At 37.7% G+C, this 20288-nt stretch overlaps 1 protein-coding gene across 1 annotated transcript in view; it reads right to left on the reverse strand.

Annotated features, from left to right (window-relative positions):
* Positions 1-20288, reverse strand: part of LOC311075546 (cadherin-7) — a gene marked incomplete at both ends in the record, with an annotated part of 106878 nt that overhangs the window by 25982 nt on the left and 60608 nt on the right. Inside the window, 4 exons of the mRNA XM_084103042.1 lie at positions 6363-6484; positions 7054-7190; positions 13556-13809; positions 18090-18277. Of these exons, the coding sequence (XP_083959168.1) occupies positions 6363-6484; positions 7054-7190; positions 13556-13809; positions 18090-18277 (701 nt within the window). The remainder of the gene's footprint in view (positions 1-6362; positions 6485-7053; positions 7191-13555; positions 13810-18089; positions 18278-20288) is intronic.

The raw sequence follows: 20288 nt of genomic DNA on the forward strand, positions 1-20288 counted from the left end.
AGGTCAAGGTGCTGTGCATTGTGGTAATAGATGCGACATGACGTCACTTCCAAAGGACCAATGAACATGTCTGACCAATTTCATGGAATGTGAAACCGAATCTCATTGGCAGAATTAATAACATTTAAATTAAACTGGTCATCAGCGCAATTCAATTTGTTTGGTAATAGCAAGGGAAAATAGAATGAAGTGATCTCCAAAAAAGAAGTACTTTTTGACTATAAATAAAATTGTAAGGAGTAAAAAGTACTTTTTTTTTCTTAAAAAATTTAATTAAGTAAAAGTAAAAGTACTGATTTTTAATTGTACTCAAGTAAAGTATAAATCCCCCAAAATAATACTTAAGTACAGTAATCAAGTAAAATTACTTAAGTATTTTACACCTCTGATTCTGTAAGAAGTGTTTGTCCTGTCTGATCAGTGTTTAGTTGTGCTTCAGTGAATGGAGTTTAAGTCTGGACTTTGACTGTGCCATTTCAAAACCTTTCTTGTTTTTCAACCATTCTGAGGTAGAATTACAGCAAGATAATTATTTTAAATAGAACGTACCAACTGTGCTTCAGGTAATGGACAGACGGTGTTACCATTGTTCATAAGAATTATCTTATACGGAGCAGAATTCACAGTTCTATCAAAAAGCTCCACTTTTGTTTCTGTTCATAGTGGCATGATGCACAATGTTTGACGAAAAGAAAGACAAACCAAACAAAAACAAAATAACTAAACTGTGGACAGTCAACAAAGACTTTTTTTAACAGCTTGAATAGTAATTCAGTTCTCTACATGTGATGTAAAGAAGAGATTGGTGGCAGATTCAGAATAAATGTTTTCAGATGAGTGTAATTCAGTAAACAGCCTGGTATATGCTGAAATGTTCAGTGACAACAGAGATGGTTTAACACAAAAAGTTAGTTTAACTACAAGCTTAAAGTAGAAGTTTGTCAGCAGCTTCAGTTCAATTAGCAAATTAAAAATAGTTAGAATTTATGCAGGAAGAAGTGTCACATTAAACAGACACAGTGAAAGACAAAGCTTCCTTTTTCCATTTACAGTGATTTAATGTCAAATTACAAAGATGCAAATGGTAAAGGGCGCCAAGCACCACAGTGCTAATTCACACACACTCACACTCTCACACATACACACCAAAAAAACAGAAGTACAACCTTTGTATAATTGGGCCTTAATATGCTCTGAAAAGTTGACATTTTCTTCTTGTGAGTGTGTCAGCGGAGCATGTATCTGTCAAATGCAGAGTTCTGACAGAAATTAAATTCTCCTGAACTGACAGAGACCATTAAACTCATTAATGCAAAATGTATGAAGCTCTCTTTCAGCAAGCAAAATCTTCATTTCCATCTAGGGTGACCACCCGTCCCGCGTAGCGCGTGCGCGCACAGCGTTTGAAGCCCAATTCATGCGTCCCGCAAATTGAGACCGTGTCACGCATAATCCATGCTTGCTCAAAAAAAAAAGTTGGTCGCTCTATATCCTCGAGCCCCAGGCAGCCAAACGAACATTACTTGACAGTTCAGCACGCTATTGTTGCCACACCCACCCCTCAGTTGAACTGGGGTGCGTTTCCCGAAAGCATCGTTAGCCAACTATGGTCGCAAGTTCCCTCGTTACCAATAGAGTTCAATGGACATTGCGATGAACTTGCGACCATAGTTGGCCAACGATGCTTTCGGGAAACGCACCCCTGCTGACTGTTGTCAACTTTTTCGTTGTTGTCATGACAGCGCACGCACGCGCATACCAGACACACTGGGAAGGAACTTTTAGATGCGCGCTTTCCAATTCGAAAAATGGAGAAAGAGACTGTCTGAGAGGCACCGCCATCAGCAATTAAAAAGAGAAGGTGTGGGTTCAAGAAAGACTGGGAAAATGAATATTTGTGGCTGAAAGGTGTTGAGGGGGATACCGAGAGGGCTTTTTGTGACCTTTGCAAAACGTCCTTCTCAATCGGACATGGAGGGGAATACGATGTCAATCGTTTTTTTTTTTTGAAAATACTTTTTTTTTTTTAACTGTTCCTGTGGTGTTGAACAACTACAATTCCTGTTAATCCAATAATTTTATATTATAATTTATTTAAAGTGAATAAATTGTAATGAAAAATAAATTAAATTAAATAGTAGCCTAAATCGTAAGTGGAAGTGCATCTGTCAATTCACTGAATGTTCAAAATATTATGAATCTTTATTTAGAAAAAAATACACATTGGTTGGCCTATTCATGAGCATACATCAGCAATTATACATGTTTAGGGGAATAGGGCATTATTAATATACCATGATGATGTAAGGTGGTATGTGCTAGAAATGGGTAAACCACTATCCACAGTGAGTCTGCCCATGGGGTGGGGGCACCGCCGCGCCAGGCAGTGTCCCACATTGTCCCTCAGAAACATACCCCTTGTCCCCCCTTGGGCTTATTAGCAGGTGGTCACCCTATTTCCATCAATTTTTATCACACTTAGCAGAGAGGTTTCTCTGAAGAGAGCACTTCCCTTACATGACAGCCTGAGAGTGGACGAGGAAAAGGTGGTGCTCATTAGGACAAAATCAATATGTGTGTGTGTGAGAGAGAGAGGTATTAATCTGTTAAATGATAGAGAATGTATCTATAATTAATCATTAACCTTGATTAGCATATTATTTGCTCTTATCATCCGATCGTCTTTCTATTAGTGTTACTCGATCTTAGTGCTGCATTTGATACTATTGACCACAACATTCTTGTGAATAGAGATGTCTTATCGATCACAAGTTCAGTATGGCGTACCACAAGGCTCAGTACTAGGACCGCTGCTGTTCACTCTGTACATGCTACCATTAGGAGATATCATTAGGAAACATGGCATTAGCTTTCACTGTTATGCTGATGGTACTCAGCTCTATATTTCTTCACGAACCGACGAAACTTACCAATTCACAAAATTAACGGAATGCATAGCTGATATAAAAAATTGTATGACTAGTAATTTCCTACTGCTTAATTCTGAAAAAACAGAGATTCTAATTATTGGACAAAAAACTTCCTCACGTAATAACCTAGAATACTGTCTAACACTTGATGGCTGCTCTGTCAAGTCTTCGTCGTCGGTTAGGAACCTGGGTGTGCTCTTTGATACCAATCTTTAATTTCAAAGTCACGTGTCTAGTATCTGTAAAACCGCATTCTTTCATCTTAAAAATATATCTAAATTACGTCATATGCTCTCAATGACAAATGCGGAACAATTAGTTCATGCGTTCATGACCTCAAGGCTAGATTATTATAATGCTCTATTGGGTGGTTGCCCTGCACGCTTAATAAACAAACTCCAGCTGGTCCAAAACGCAGCAGCTCGAGTTGTTACCAGAACCAGGAAGTATGACCATATTAGCCCGGTTCTGTCAACACTGCATTGGCTGCCTATTAAACTGTCACATTTATGTTCAGTTTAGCTCAGTTCATGGACTTTTAGTTTATGTTTATGTTTATGGTGTATGTTGCTTTGCCTATTATCATTAAAACTTTGTGTTGGAAGTGTAATCTTCATCTGCCTTCTTGCAACCACCCGTGACAGAAACATCGTATACATTTTAAAATATTGCTGATTACTTACAAAGCATGATTTAGCTCCGCAGTGCTTGAGCGAGCTCTTAACGCATTATAGTCCCTCATGTCTATTGTGATTTCAGGCCACCAAAACGCCGTTGTCATGTAAATGAACAGCCCGAACACATTAAAAGTTTTCTGTTGAAAACAGTGTTGTGTAAGCAGCCCCTAAGGTAATAACAAATGATTTTTACAATGGAAATTAATCAATCAAAAACTTACTTAAACTGGACAATAACTAGAGCTGGTGTAAAGCCAAAACAATCTCTGTTCCATTATCACTTTCCAGTTGTCACGACCGACTCAAAGCCGTGACAAATGAAATAAGGACAGAGTAAGATTGGTATGGTTGCAACCAACAATATTTATTAACATAAGTAGAAAAAAATATATAATATAAAAAAACAACGTAATCAAAGACAATTTCTGTCAGACACATGATGTAAAAGTATTAGACAGAACAATACTCAAAAGTAATAACAAGGTCGAAGTAAACAAACAGAAGCCAAAACCAAGCACAAAACAACCGGGAGAAAGTGAGCGCACCCTCATACCAACAAATCCTGAGGTTTAATAGAGGAAGAACAGGCGCACATCTTTCTCCTCCTCAGCCTCCTATCCACACTGTTATCTCTGTGAAGCTGATTGGAAACAGTCTGTAGCGCTATATAAATGAAGGGGACTTGCCTTGACTTGAGTTGGTTCTTCAGTCATATTAATCCAGTGTCACAAAAGTCTAGTATTAACTCTAATTGTCTGGGACATCATTTTATGCTCCACTGTATTTCCAGATTTAAGACATGTACCTTGAAATCATCTTCAAAGTACAAAGTACGTGTCAATTGAAAGACTCAATAGTGCTCACTTCTGCTTCTACACAGCCAACTTTTTCAGATTCTTTTGATTCTAAACTCAAAGCTGAGCCACTGACACAACAGAAGGGAAGCCAAACACAAAACTGGTATGATTAGTAGCAGACTTAAAAGAAAGCTTTTCTTTATTTGCTTTTATGAGCAGCAAGAGCCAATGCAAATCCACATTAAATTAGCCTATCAGCCATTTCCTTAATAGTATCATTTTGATCTATGATACTTTTTTCATGTCCTTGTGGCTTTTCTCTCTTGCTGATTATATTTTCCTAATGCCAAGAGCACCCAGTTCAGGCATTTACCTCCACAAAAGACTTTTGATAAATATTTGCTGTGTGATGCATGGATTGTGTGCCTCCTCTGACCTTCATTTACTGTCATTCATTCTTCTTTCTGTTTGACTGCATCTTGTCTATCCATACCACATGAGGGGAATGTCAAACACTGATACAAACACATTACACGCACTTAATATATAATCTCATATTATGGCTGACTGTGTTGATAACTAATTATTACTTTATGGCCCGGTTTCACAGACAGGGCTTAGATTAAAAAAAAAAAAAAAAAAAAAAAAAAATTGTGTGCATCTACAAAACAGTGGCACCGACATACTGTATTTTAAGCTATGCTTTCAGTTAAAACAGTTCAAACATGCATTTTTGTCTGGGACTAGGCTTAAGCCTTGTCTTTGAATACAGACAAAAGTATTTTAAACTTAAACTAGAAGACTAATCAATGCAAATACATGAGAGGAATGTGTTTTAGTCGTGCAATTAATGCATATGAAATCTGAATTCAATTGTATTATTCTGCAACAATTCATAATTATTTAAAAAAAATACTCTGAAGACATTGTAACTAGAAAAATCATTTGAATTATAGTCAAATATAGACAAAATAATATGTCCGGTTTAAAAAAAGAATATGAATTGAATTAAATTCTGAAAACAAATTCATATACATGTATTATTGTAAAATGTATAATTTTACAAACTAACCCACATGTTAAGTTGACTCTTGAAAAAAAAAAATGTCTGTCAAAAATTTAAATATATAAATATAACAATAATTAAAATATAAATGTAGTCGTTCATGCTCTGTGTGTAGTGAGAGTGCGCATGTGTAATCCGTGTAACACTAACACATTGTGTCAGGCTTCTGGTTTATTCTTGTTTGGTGACAGAGCCCTCACACTCCTGCCATCTCGTCACTGAGAGCATGCGGTTCTGAGTTCACTCTTCTGTCCACGAGAGCATGGTGTTCGGACCCGGCACTTCTGTCTAGTTTGGTTTTGGTTCAGTGTCGGGGTTCGGACATGCTCTGTATGTTTTATTTCGAGTTCGCTCGGCCCGTACACTCTTCTGTCCGCGCGTGTGTGTTGTGTTCTGTGCAGCACGAAGCTCGTGGTTTTCCATCGGCCCTGTGGTTTCATGTACTCATGTTTTGTGTGGACAGGCAGTCGGTGAGAGCTCTCATTGGCTGCGTGTTCTTGTTGTGATTGTGTTCGCTGGTCGTGTGCTTGTTTTTGTCATGTTTGGTGAGAGCACATGGCTTGTCATGTTTGTTTCTATGTGCCATGTGCTCTCCTGTCGATTGTCTTAACCTCACCCCTATTGTTCCCTGATTATTGGTTTATTTGCCCACCTACTCTCTCATGTTACCCTCCTATTTATTCTCCTTATGTTCTCTGTCCTGTGCCAGCAAAGCCCATAACACTCTGCATCTTTGAGTCCTCGCTCATCCTTCACTACAACCTTGACAGATTGGTTATTACTATAGTCATCATACTTAAATTCCATAATCAATGAATTTCATTTTTATTACCGTAAAGATGTATTGTTGCATTTTGACACCCGTAATAAACATGCACAGTGCTACACGTACCTGTCCAGGTGCAGCAGTTTCACACAGGAGTGTCTCGTACTCAATAGCAAACACTGGAGCGTTATCATTAATGTCCATGACTGTGATCAGAGCGATTCCTCTGCCAACCTGAGATGGGTCCTCTGACACACACAAACACAGTTAGCATCAACAGCTATTCGCTAAGACATACAGACTCACCACATAGAAAGAGACTTTTGATTGGTGGTCTAAGACGGGTCAATAATATGATGTTATGTCTAGATCAGGGGTGTCCAATCCTGCTCCTGGAAGGCCAACATCCTGAACACTTTAGCTTGCCTTTCAGAACTCTGTTTGCATCACTGAATCACTTTCCTGTTATCCCTGTAAAGCTGACATGACTTGACTTTAGCTTCTACCCACTCCAACACACAGCTGGTCAGGTGTGTTTAATAAGGGTTAGCTGAACTCTGCAGGACAGTGCAGGATAGGTTTGAACACCCCTAGTCTAGATCGTTATGATTTTCTGACAAATAAAGACTTCTGGAAATCAGAATTGTAGTTTTGTAGTTTTGAATGGTTGACTATTCTATATAGATCTATCTATCTATCTATCTATCTATCTATCTATCTATCTATCTATCTATTCTGACTAAAGCATGTATACACAATTGTTCTGCTTTTAATTATGCAAATGTAGATTATCAGATGTGGCTTATATTATACTCACGGTTCTCAGTGGCAAATATGGTGATGTTGTGGACTGAATTGAGTTCTCTGTCAAGAGGTTTGGCTGTGCTGACGACACCAGACAGAGCATCCACGTTGAAGAACCGCTCCAGGTCTGTGTTACGGTCTATGGAGTACCTGGACACACCAGTCACAAGTCTTTCAATAATAACACGGACAATAAACTAATCTTTATAGGCTTTCTTCTTTTCTTATTTATCATCATTGGCTCTAACCTGGAAAATAATTCACCCGGTTAACCGTAGCATAACTAAAAGTATTCTTGGATGCTTTTCCCCCCTATTAATTTAAACTTAGCATATCCTCAAGTGTTGTTATTAAACAAGTACAGATATTAATCCATAGCCCAATCACTGATGTTTCATTTTCCTGCCACTCCTATGATTCTATGGTTACTGTCATCAATTATCTTCAGTCACCACCTTCACAGTCTTCCAGTGTTCAGTCACACTTACGTTTAGTGTGTGTTGCTCTGCCTTTTCTTATTAAACTTCATTTTGGAACTCCACTCTTCATCTTCGTCTGTTTGCCTGCAACCACCCGTGTAGCTCACTCGTGCAACCAACCGTGTCAGTTCTATTCAGAATGTCTATATACTTACTGTTATAGACTACTACAAGTCATACCCTGAAGCAGTAGTCATTGCTGATATAACTTCCAAGACCGTTACCAAGGAAATTATGCAAATATTTGCCCAATTTGGGTATCCCTTGGAAGTAGTGACTGACAACAGGAAGCAGTTTGTCGGATACGTCTTCAAGGCATTTCTGAGAACTAGTGGAGTTAAGTACATCAAGGCCTCAACTTACTACCCCAAAAGTAATGATAAAATAGAACGATTTCATTGTTACTTGGAGAAAGCATTCAAAACAGCAAAAAGTGAAGGACGGAATTGGAGTGAAGATCTCTCAAAGATTCTTCTTGCCTATCGATCTACACCAAATAGAGCATCGGGTGAGACACCAGCTTATCTGATGTTTGGACGAGATGTGCGTACGAAGTTGCCTAGTCTCATCACAGCCAAAAGAGAAACAAAAGACATTGAAAGTCATCATAAAAGGTACAATGAGAAAATGAAACAGTACGCAGACATGACAAGACGAGCCAAGGAACACAACTTTAAGTTGGGAGACATTGTATATGTGGCGAGTATGGAAGATGGTAAGCTGGACTCTAAGTATAGAGATACTCGTTTTGTGCTGCTGAAGCACACATCGGACAATTCCTTTGAAATGGTCAATGTAGAGGATGGCTCTAGGATTGTGAGAAATGTGAAGCACATTTGTCATGCTCCCATTCAGTTGGAGATTAGCATACCAGAACCAGCAGAAAAACAAAGCAATCAAGGAACTCAAGAGACAGCTGTCAAGTCAGATTTCTCCAAAGAGCCACAGAGTTACAGTACCAGACACCTGTAGCAAGCCTTTGAGTGGTTAAGAAACCTGCTTGTTTCAAGGACATGATTATGTAAATGTTTGAGTATGTTTGTTGACAGGTTAGTCCGTTTGGATTGAAACAATATAGCAGTATTCAGAATAACGGTAAAAAAAACATTTCATTTTCAGGCCCCCAAAATGCTGTTGTCATGTAAATGAATGGCCAAAACGCATACAAAGTTTTCCACTTTACGTGACAGCCAGTTGTCGTTCTGTTTTGATTTTTGTTTGTTCTTGGTTTTCCCATGAAATATCTTAGAATGCAATACTAACTTTGTATGAAATTCTGATAATAAAGTGAAATCAAATAAATGTGTTTAGCAGCCTCTGTCACAAAACCAAGAAATAGACTAGACAGAAGTGAAAGTAGCAAGGACTCAAGTGCAGAGCAATGGGTTTTTACTAAGCACAAAATAAAACAAATACAAACAAAAACTTGGCATGAACAGGAAACATGAGGCGACGTTAGATGAGGTTAGACGACAAACCAGCAAAAACAAGGAGAATAAAGAGGAAGAGCAAACAAGGCAGGTAACGAGAGAGGATTTACAATTTCCTGTTTCCTGTTTCCTGTTTCCTGTGTGGCAGCAGCATGAGCCTTAGCAAGACTCAATGAACTTGTATTTTATTATTTTTATGGTTGAACGTCACTTTGGAATAACCATACCTATATTTTTCCAAACATACTTCAAGATACATTTGGATTGTGGATTACGAAAGGTGGATGGTTGACAACTAAAGTGATATTTGACAGATTGTACTGTATACAAGGCCTACTCAAGCTGGTCCAGCCTGGTTTTACAAATCAAGCTCTGAAAACATCAAAATGCCAAGAAAAGGTGAGGATGACTCTGTGTCATTGCCTATGGTCCAGGAGATGCTTGAACAACTAAAGACTTATTTTAAAGAACTTCTTGATCAACAAGAGAAGAGTTTTAAATCATGTGTTCAAGTGATTGTGGACTCTATGTGTGTTCGCATGGACAACCTTTTCAAAGATGTCCAAAGTGTGACTAAAGATATTCAGGACCTAAAAACAAGTCTCCAGTTTTCTCAGGCTGAAGTAGATGAGATAAAAGCTAAATCAAGCAAGATGGCAGAAAAACATCAAGCCATTGCAGAAAGTTTTGGTGAATACCAAGCTTCTTTAAACAGCTTAACGGGTAAACTGGATTACATGGATAACATATCAAGAAAAAAGAACATTGTGATCGATGGAGTTCCTGATGTAAAGTCTGAAACATGGATTGAAGCCGAAGCAAAAGTAAAGAAACTTTTTCTGGAGCATCTTAAAATAGAACCAAAGCATATTGAATTTGAAAGAGGACATCGAATTGGGAAATATGATTCTACTGGACGACCAAGATCTATTCTGATTGAACTTCTTCGGTACAAGGACAAACAAGAACAAGGACAATACTGAAGAGAGCAAAGTCCCTAAAAGGCACAAACATCTATATCAATGAGGACTACTCTGACAAGGTCCGCATGAAGCGAAAGGAACTGCTTCCTAAACTTAGAGAAGAGAGGAAAAAGGGGAACATCGCCTTCCTAAAGTATGACCAACTGATTGTACATCCTCCTCGATCCAGTTAAAATGCCTTACATGTAAAGGTATTTAACTGTTGCCTTTTGTTTGGTTTTTAACTCTTTATGTCATTTTCACACAGTTTCTCTGCAAGTAATTTGGTCTTTAATCCAGATGATATTGATGAGGATAGATCATATAATGACCTGGTTGACCCAGATAAAAATAGTTTAAATTTAAGGTCAAGTGATACATGTCATTATTATAATGAAGTTGAATTTAATGCACTGTCCAAAAGTAAATCAAATTATAATCAGGACATGTTTTCCGCTTTTCATTTGAATATCCGTAGTCTACCTAAGAATTCTGACTTATTCATGCAGTTTCTATCAACTTTAGAACATCAGTTTTCTGTGCTTGCTCTGACTGAAACGTGGCTGAATGAGGACATCAGACAATTCTACTCCTTACCTCAATACAATGTAGTACATTTTTGTAGAACTAATAGAAAAGGTGGTGGAGTTTCTCTTTTTATTCATGACGATTTTGAATTCTTTGAAAGTAAAGATCTGAGTATTCATTTTTCTGAAACTGATGTAGAAGCAGTTTTTATAGAAATTCCAAAATGTGGCTGTTTTGGGGGTCAAACTGTAATTATTGGTTGCATTTATCGACCACCTGATAATGATATTGACATTTTTAATGAGGCTTTGTCCTCTATGCTGGAGATTATAAGTGTTAAGAATAGGACTTGCATTCTTCTTGGAGATTTCAACATTGATCTTTTGAAACATGAATTTAATTCCTCCATTGAGTTCTTAAATACAATTTATTCTTATTATTTCTATCCACTTATTGATAAACCAACAAGGATAACATGTTCATCGGCAACCTTAATTGACAATATACTAACTAATCATTTTGTAAATTCAATCACATCAGGTGTAATGCTCACTGATATTTCAGATCATCTCCCTGTATTTCTGCTTTTTACAAATTCTCAGCAAAAAAAGCCAACCTATAGTATGAAACATCGTAGACTTACTTCTAAATATGTTGAGTCTTTTAAAAGGTCACTGGCTGAGATATCATGGAATCATGTCTTCGGACATCAGGATGCCGAAACAGCTTATCAGACATTTATGAATATATTTTCATCTTTGTTTAATAAATGTTTTCCAATGGTACAAAGTAGAAGTAAAAACAGGAATATTTCTAAGCCATGGTTTACACCTGCATTAAGAAAATCTTACATTACTAAAAATAAGTTGTATAAAAAATCTCTCATTAGCCCCACACCGTTAAATACTGCGTACTATAAAAAATATAAAAACAAATTCAGCAAAGTTCTAAAAGATGCCAAGAAAAAATATTTTTCTGAAAAGTTAGGAAATTCATGTGAAAATATAAAAAAGACCTGGAATGTTATAAATGAATTATTAAATAAAAAACAAACAACTCGAGGAATTCCATCTCAGTTATCTGATGGTATCGAGAATTATCAAAACCCCATCGATATAGCAAACGGTTTCAATGATTTCTTTGTGAATGTTGGTCCTTCACTGGCAAAAAACATTGTGAATACAGGAAAATTTACTTCACAAATTTTTGATTTGCCTCATCCTTGCTTAAATGAATTTGATCCTCCAACTCCTAATGAAGTGCTTGAAATCATATTAAAGATGAAGGACACAGCTCCAGGACATGATGAAATTAGAGCTATTATTTCTAATTTATATCAATGATTTAAGAGTTGTTTGTAAAAATGTTATGCCACTCATGTTTGCAGACGATACATGTCTTCTATTATCTCATTCTAACATTGACACATTGATAAGAGAAGCAAATGAAGAATTACAAAATATTTCTAAATGGTTTAAAGTAAATCAACTCTCTCTTAACATACAAAAAACTAACTTTATGATTTTTAGCACAAAAAACAAAGGAGATTGTCAGGACATAGAGGTATCAATTGATGGTTTAAAAATTAGCCAAGTGAACCAAATAAAATTTTTAGGTGTCATTGTCGACCAAAAACTAACCTGGAAATATCATATTCAACATGTTTGCAGAAAAATAATGAAATCTGTTGGTATACTGAGTAGAGTTCCCTCTTTAATTGATATTTCATGTATGAAAACATTATATTACAGTTTAATCTATCCCCACATTCTGTACTGTAATATTGTTTGGGGTGCAACATGCCAAACATATCTAAATAAGATTTTATTAATACAAAAGAAATTCTTAAGAATTATGAGTAATTCAAATAGATCGTCATCATCTGCTCCGCTTTTCATAAAATATAACATTTTGACAATATTTAATGTTAACATCTATTGCATAAATATCTTTATATACAAGTATGTGACTATGACAAATATTATGCCCAGAGCTTTTAATAACTTTTTCATGTATTCTTCGGATGTTCATGTTCATGCCTTACCGCTGTAAAGACTTTTATCTTCCTTTTTGTAGAACTACAGCCAATCAATCTACACTGAAATACAGAGGGCCTTCCCTCTGGAATCATTTAGACCCCGCTTTAAAGACTAAAACCACTCTAAACTATTTTAAAAGAGAGCTGAAAATAATGTTAACATGTAAATAAGTTTATCTTGTTAATTTGTTATATTGAAATGATTGATGTATTGATTGTATTGTCTTGTTTGATTATGTAATTTTATATCCATTTAATGTGATTTTGGGGAGGTGGTTTTAAAAGACCTCATGGTCTTCTCACTCTCTCCCGCACAGTATTTTCGTTTTCTTCTTTTATGGATTTGTAAAGTTGTATTTGAAATGTTATATGTGCAAATAAACTTTCAACTTTCAACTTTCAACAGGTGGGGCAAATGAACCAATAATCAGGTAACAAGATAGGCAGGGCTAGACAATCCACAGGAGAGCACAGGGCACAAGGAAACCACATGACAAGCCATGTGCTCACAACAAACATGACTAAAAGATGAGCACATGGCCAGTAAAACAAATCACAAGCCATGTGCTCACAAAACAAGACATGAACATGCATCTAATGAGAACACTCTTAAGCCACGTGTTCACACAAAACATGACAACATGAAAGCACACAGCTAGTGTAAAACACAGCACGAGACAAAACAGGAGTGTCAGGGCTCTGTCACAAAACCAAGAAATAGACTAGACAGAAGTGACAGAACCCTGACACCTGTTCGTTCAACCCTCACAACCAAACTTGCAAGTTCTTGCTCTTTACAAACTTTGGCTAAAACTAAATGGCTGAAGAGTTTACTTTATTTTTTATGTAATGTCAACTTTTTATACATTTGATAATTCAATCAACCTTTTATCTGACCAAAAACAGAAGCAGCAAACTAATATAGACTCTGATTCATGTGTGGTTACAGGTGCTTTGTGACGTCCAATCAGTGTTATGTTTAGAACTGTATTTTATGTGGCTAAGAAGACAGTAAAATGACCAGCGATATGAATCACATCAGCATATTACACAGCACACAAATAAATGAAGCATTTACCTGATGGCGCTGCTGGACGAGTCTGGGTCACGGGCCGAAACCGTCCCGATGACAGAACCAACCCTCGCTGCCTCCGACACCACCATTTTACTGATGTGGGCTGAGAAGACCGGCGGCTCGTTTACATCTTCTACGGTGACCTTTACAGCCGCCAAGTCACTGAAGGGCCCATAGCTCAGAAACTGAGGGTCAATATTCCGATTAGTGGCTTCAATCTTCAGAGAATAACTGCTCTTAGTTTCATAGTCCAAAGGCTGTGTGTGTGTGAGAGTGTGTGTGAGAGAGAGAGAGAGAGAGAGAGAGAGAGAGAGAGAGAGCACATTTAAAGACAGAATGAAAGATATGGTAAAAAAGAACAAGTACGGGGCAGGAGAAAAGAAAAAACACAGCAAAAATAAAATCTTAATCAGTGTCTGATTTTGTCTTTTCATAAAAATATTTGTAACGTAGGGAACGGGACCAGGACATGGCAATGGCGGGCATGAGCAATGGACCGTGGGCGTAGCTGGCCACAGGCCCTAACCAGGGACCTACTGCCCACACCCAAAAAAGACTCTGGCGTGGCAGCGGCCATCTTGGGACGAGACTCTGGAACGGTGGCGGCCATCTTGGCCGAGGGCTCACGGGCTGGAGCCAATGTGTGTGCTACCCACACATTCAAAATAGCCGTGGAGACTATGATGAGTGCTGTATCTTCCGGAGCTGACTCAGGCACTGCGGCCATCTTGTTCGAAGGCACAGGCTCAGCAGGCGTGGCGTGAAGAAGCTCAGACTTGGTGTGTACTGTGGGGTTGCGGGGCTCCTCGTCCGCAAAACCCACAGTAAAAATTGAGCCACTAAACAAAAGGGCATAGTCTATGTATTGGGCAAGGGAAAAGTGAATTTCCCCCTCTGGCAAACAAGACCGGATAGGTTCATTGAGACCCACTCTAAAAATGTCCTTGAGGGCAATCTCATTGAAGTCAACTTGGTGGCAAAGTTCACAAAAGTCTGCCACATAATCCTCGATGGCCCGGTTGTATGGAGTGAATTATGTGCCATAATTAAACAAACAAATCCAGCATTTTGCAAACAAACTCGATCTACTTGACAAAGGAAAACTCGACTCGCAAACAAACAGAAAGAAATGTGCAAGTACAAAGGTCAGTTTGAGTGAAAATGCAGTGGAGTAACAAATATGTATTGTGTTTTACAAATATAAATAAATGAGCCAAGATAATACTTCACAAATAAATACAAACCATCCTACAAATTGCATGTAACCTTTGAACAAATACCAAATCTAGTGCATACAAATGCATATCTGTCTGTTATGATTGTGTGACACTTGGCTTTTTATGAGATCTCTCGGCTCGATTTTCTCACAAATGTGTCCAGGCAGATTTTCTCACAAATGCAGTTGAACAACTTCCTCTTCTAAAACAGTAGATGGCGCTAAACTAGAGTATTAATTTAGCGCTAGTCTCCCGGAGAAGCACTGATTTGAAACTTGCCTTTGCCAGAGCTGAGGAAAATGACCAGTGAACGGGTGTGTTTCTGTCTTATTTGATCTATAATTAACCTTTTTGAGGTTTTCTTTTGCAAAATGTTTATTACATATCTAGACAGATTAGCACTTAGCAATTCACTCTCTCTAGGATAGGGGAATCTATAAACCGAAAGCTCTGCCATCATATGTTGCGAATGAACAGCCAAACAGCATTGAGGGTTTTCTGTTTTCTGTGAGAACGGTGTCGTGTTAGCGGCCCCTAAGTTAATAACTAAGGATCTTTACAACGGAAGTGAATCAATCAAAACTAACTTTAGCTGGACAATAACTTTATCCTAGATCTGCTGTAAAGCCAAAACAATCTCTGTTACTGTAATCTCCTATTATCACTGTAAAGCTGCTTTGAAACAATCTATATTGTTAAAAGCGCTATACAGTATAAATGAAGGTGACTTGACTTGACATATGTGGCAATGCTACAATGTGTAATTTACATTGCAAATTTATTACAGAAATTTAGTGAGGTAACAGTGTACTATATTAATATATTTATATGAAAATATAGATATAGTATATATTAAACTCATCTTACACAATGTTTCTGCTTAAGGACATTTACCTTATTTCTAGGATGCTTCATTTTTATTTAATTTTTTATTGGAAGGCAAGACAAAAATGCAATGGAAAACAACAACAATGAAGAACAGAAAAAGTTGGTGAAACTGAACAAAGCCCTTTGCCTCTGAATAAGATAGGATGCTGCCAGACACGGTCAGTAGTGGAAGAGCCTCTGGTCAGTGGAAATGTGTGAGTAAGTGTCTATAAGTCCAATGACACAAAAGTGCTCTGCCTGCAGGTGTGCATATGGACAGCTCTTCACAATATTACCCACAAAGTAACAGTGTGTTCCTTGTCCCACTCAACCAAAACCCCTATTGCAATAATGACCTGAATAAAAATTACTGAGTTAATTTGTGTATTAATTGCTGTGTCTGTAAATGGTGTGATACAGTGGTTCTCCGCCCTGTTCCTGGAGCACAACACTGCACATTCTGAATTTCTGACACACACATTGAAGGTCTTGAAGTTGCTCGTTTTGTGTGTGTGTGTGTGTGTGTTTTTACACCACAATAATCATCTGCTAAAACACAGCCCATTCTCACTCCCAATACATCTAATATGTGCAGTGCTGCGGGTCTCCAGGACCAGGGTTGGGATCCACTTAGATCCACGTCTCTACTTCTCCTATACTAAGGGTTCTCAACTCTGGCCCCTGAGATTCACAAGCTAATCAAGGTCTTCAGGATTGCTAGGACGTTAGAGGCAGGTGTGTTTGATCAGGGTTGGAGGTAAACTCTGCAGGAGAGTGGATCTTGAGGACCAGAGTGGAGAACCCCTGTCCTATACATATACACATAGTCCACACGACAAAATAACTGAATTTACACAAACCATCCAGTTTAAATCTTTGCCTCAGTAAATTCCTCCTCTCAGACATTTTGAAAGCAAATATGCTCATCCAAAATTTTGAACAGATTTAATTTAGACTTTTGTCTGAAATATAGAAATGGATTAATACACATCCGAGTACATCTCAATGGAAGCTCAAACATGCTCGCATGACACCAGAACTAATGCTGTTTTTTCTTGCACATCAAGGAAATACAGTTGAGCTGCAGTTTACCATATTTGATGCGACTCAGTTTGTGTGCGTTATGTGCTGGGTGTCAGTGAAGTTGGAAAAGAGCCAGAATCCACTGTGACAGTCTTGAACACAAAGTGTTGTGGGATGCGGATCTCCTGCAAGATGGTCCTTACAATCTGGAACATGCAGACAAGGCCTTGAAGTAGGCGCAGAAGGTCCTTAACAATCTAGAACAACCTGGTTGCAAATGTGTCTGTAATGTTTTCTGCCTGACTGGGCCAGAGACACAGAACTTGGTCAAGGGTACTGTATCACTTTTCTAAAGAAGAGATTGCCATTTGGTACATCTATATGATGTGCAATGATTGGCTGCTGGTATCAGAGGTGTGGCCCACCCTCCTTTCCCCCGTGGAACTAATTTGCATAATCTAAAGCACACACAGAGTCTTTATCTATCTATGCATTAATCACTTTCCAAACCACCAAATTTCCAAAACACATTTGGCAATGTTTTAAATGCATGGAGTCAAACATGATGGAAATAGACAGAACTATTAGGAATGCATTTATGTTAACAGCTGAATTTGTGTAAACCGTTGTAATACAAATAGTTGTTATTAAGAATACTTATTTCTATGAATAAGCATTAGGTGGATGTGTTGTAGGCTTTTGTCCATTTTGTGTAAGAAGGTGTGTGGAGATTTGTCCTTCTTTATTCCAGTCACTGCTGTTGCGTGGCGTGTAAATGATCTCGCTTCATCTTCATCTGTTGTCCTCGCAGCCTTATTTGACGGCACTGGACATTTGTTTGAGTTAGCCCACCAAGATCCAATCGAAATGCAGTCAACACCATAATACTGGCTCCTAGATTGCTCTAGAACAGGGGTGTCCAAGGGACTTTCCTGCAGACATCAGTGCCAACCTGCTCCAACACACCTGGCTGTGCTTTTCACGTAATCCTGAACACTTGGTCAGCTTCAGGTGAGTTTGTTGAGGGCTGGAGCTGAACTCTTTTTCGCCAGCATCTGACCAATTAATACTAGTACTTACCTTTTCTATTCTATACTATTCTATTTGTTTTTTTGATTAAAAAAAACAAAACAAAAAAACTTGCTATGTGTACTGTGCTAGACTAACTGAGACTTGTTACAGCACTTGTATACTGTTGCCCTCTTGTTGGTCTGATTGCTACTATTGTTCTCCTCATTTGTATGACGCTTTGGATAAAAGCATCTTCTAAATTATTCAATGTAAATGTAAGTTTAAATTTTTTTCTCCAGACCCAGAAGTGAGGAACCCTGCATACCACCATAATCAGTTGACTACAGATATATTAACAAAGAACAACAATCTTATGTATTGTTCTCATTCTTTCCCTATGAAGGCCAGTGTGATCTCACCCTCTGCAGAAAGATGACTCCCTCCTGAGTCTCCTCGTCTGTGGTGATGTTGAACACACCGGGTGCATCTCCATCTATTATGCGGTAGTCCATCTCCGCATTGAAGCCGATATCAGCATCTGCGGCTTTCAGTTTGGCCACCACTGATGCGACCGGCAGAGATTCCAGCACTGAGAACTGATACGACTCTAGAGGCAGAGAGATGTTTAACATTAACACTCTAAACTCATTCAAACCTGTTATGAACCTGCCAATGTCCAGGTCTTAATCAAAGGAAAGGAATTAGAAATGTGATTTTGCTTGATGAAAATGAAGCATTTTGTATATTTTCATGACAATTAAGCACATTTTCCTGCAATCCTCTAAACTATATTTTTAGCCTAATGATATATCTGTCACGGGAAGTTGTAGGAAGGCAGACGAAGATGAAGAATAAAGTTCCAATATGAAGTTTAATGAGGGTAATACAAATAACACTCAGACAGGCAGGGCAACACACACTTAATGTAGCGTAGATCGAACAAACACTGAGTGAACAAGAGGAACTTAAATACACATGGTGATTAACTAAAAGATGAACAGTTGTGATGATAGAGTTCGTGTCCATAGCAACAGATGAATGGTGGGAAAATCAAACAAAGGAACACATGTGACTAGAGAAAACAAACTAAAAGTCCATCAAAACTAAACAAACTGAACATATCTGTGACAATATCATTGTAATATTTGTAGTAATACAATATTAGTAATAATGTAATACAACAAAATTGCTGTTATTGCATAGTTATTTATTGTACTGGTTTGTATTTATTGTTTGATTATAAAAAAAAAAAAATCAAAAGTAAGTATTTTCAATGATTTGTAGCGATAGTGAAGCAAACAACAGAACTATAGTATAACTACACGCAAACTCCTGCAACACGGTAATATAGATACAGAAATTAGAATTTAGGAATAAAATGAGAAACATTTTAATCCCAATAGGCATGATTTTCTTCATCCGAAATATGATTTCTTATTTCTTTCTTTTTGTTTTAGGGTGAAATGTGTGTCTGTTTTCATGAGCCTGACCAAAAATTAAGAAGGCTAAAAAACAACAACATATAGGGACAAAAATGCCATTATTATATACAGCCATTCATTTAGCTGACGTATACAGAAGAATATCTGTTAAGTTTTACCAACCAGTTTTTCTATTTTCAGTAGCACATTCAATACCTTTTTTTATTTGAATTTTCAATAAGGGCAAGAATATCTGCAGGTCAGTTTAATCACACGATCTCAGGTTTACCTCAGATCTATTATGAAATGCTGATGTTGAGACTCATGAAATGATGATCTCTCTGTGTCTGTATTATCATGCCTCCCTCATGGAGAACTGGCGTGTAAATCTCTGCAATGACTTTTTAATTTGCCATGGAATAGAAGCTTCTAGCAGACCAAACCTTATCTGTCATTCTTGCCTTGGTTTCACTCCTCTTTTCTCCCTGTGATTGCTTATCCCTCCATCCATCTGTCACATGTATGTTCAGTTTAGTTCTTGTCTCCATTAGTTATCGTTAGTCAATATGGTTTCTAATTAGTTAAGTCTTGTCAGCTGTTCCTGTTTAGTGATCTTATTTGCTATGAGTATTTATACTCCCGGTCTGTTCAGTCTCTAGTTGGTTATTGTTTGTGTGATAGACGCAGTGGTTAAATTGGGCCGGGGCTCTCCGGGGCTCAGCCCCGGCACATAAGCCTGCTCGTTTGTGTCCTGATGTGCCTGTTTGCAGTGTCTTGCAGTGTTTGTGTCTGTGACACAAAAAATCTTTAACTTTTAGGTGACAAAATATTTTTTTGTTATTCTGTGAATTACACTGCGCAAACCAAAAGTAATACTACCCACCGGATCAAGAAGGGTTGGCTCTCCACAGAACATAACATATTCATTTTATTTTATTTTTCATGTTCACATTTATGAGGAAAAAACAATGTTACGGACGTGAGCGCTCTGAAAGTGGCACTAAAGACTGCTTTAAAACTTTCACTGAGAAAATGTAACGAAAATGTAACGAAACGTTGTAGAAATATAGTGGAGTAAAGTATAATAATTGCTGCAAAATGTAACGAAGTAAAAGTCAAAAGTAGCCTATGCACTTGATTCTACTTAAGTAAAGTACAGATACGTGAAAAATTTACTTAAGTAAAGTAACAAAGTGT

Source organism: Abramis brama (assembly GCF_963993115.1).
Source record: "Abramis brama genome assembly, chromosome: 24".
NCBI classification, from domain to species: Eukaryota; Metazoa; Chordata; class Actinopteri; order Cypriniformes; family Leuciscidae; genus Abramis; species Abramis brama.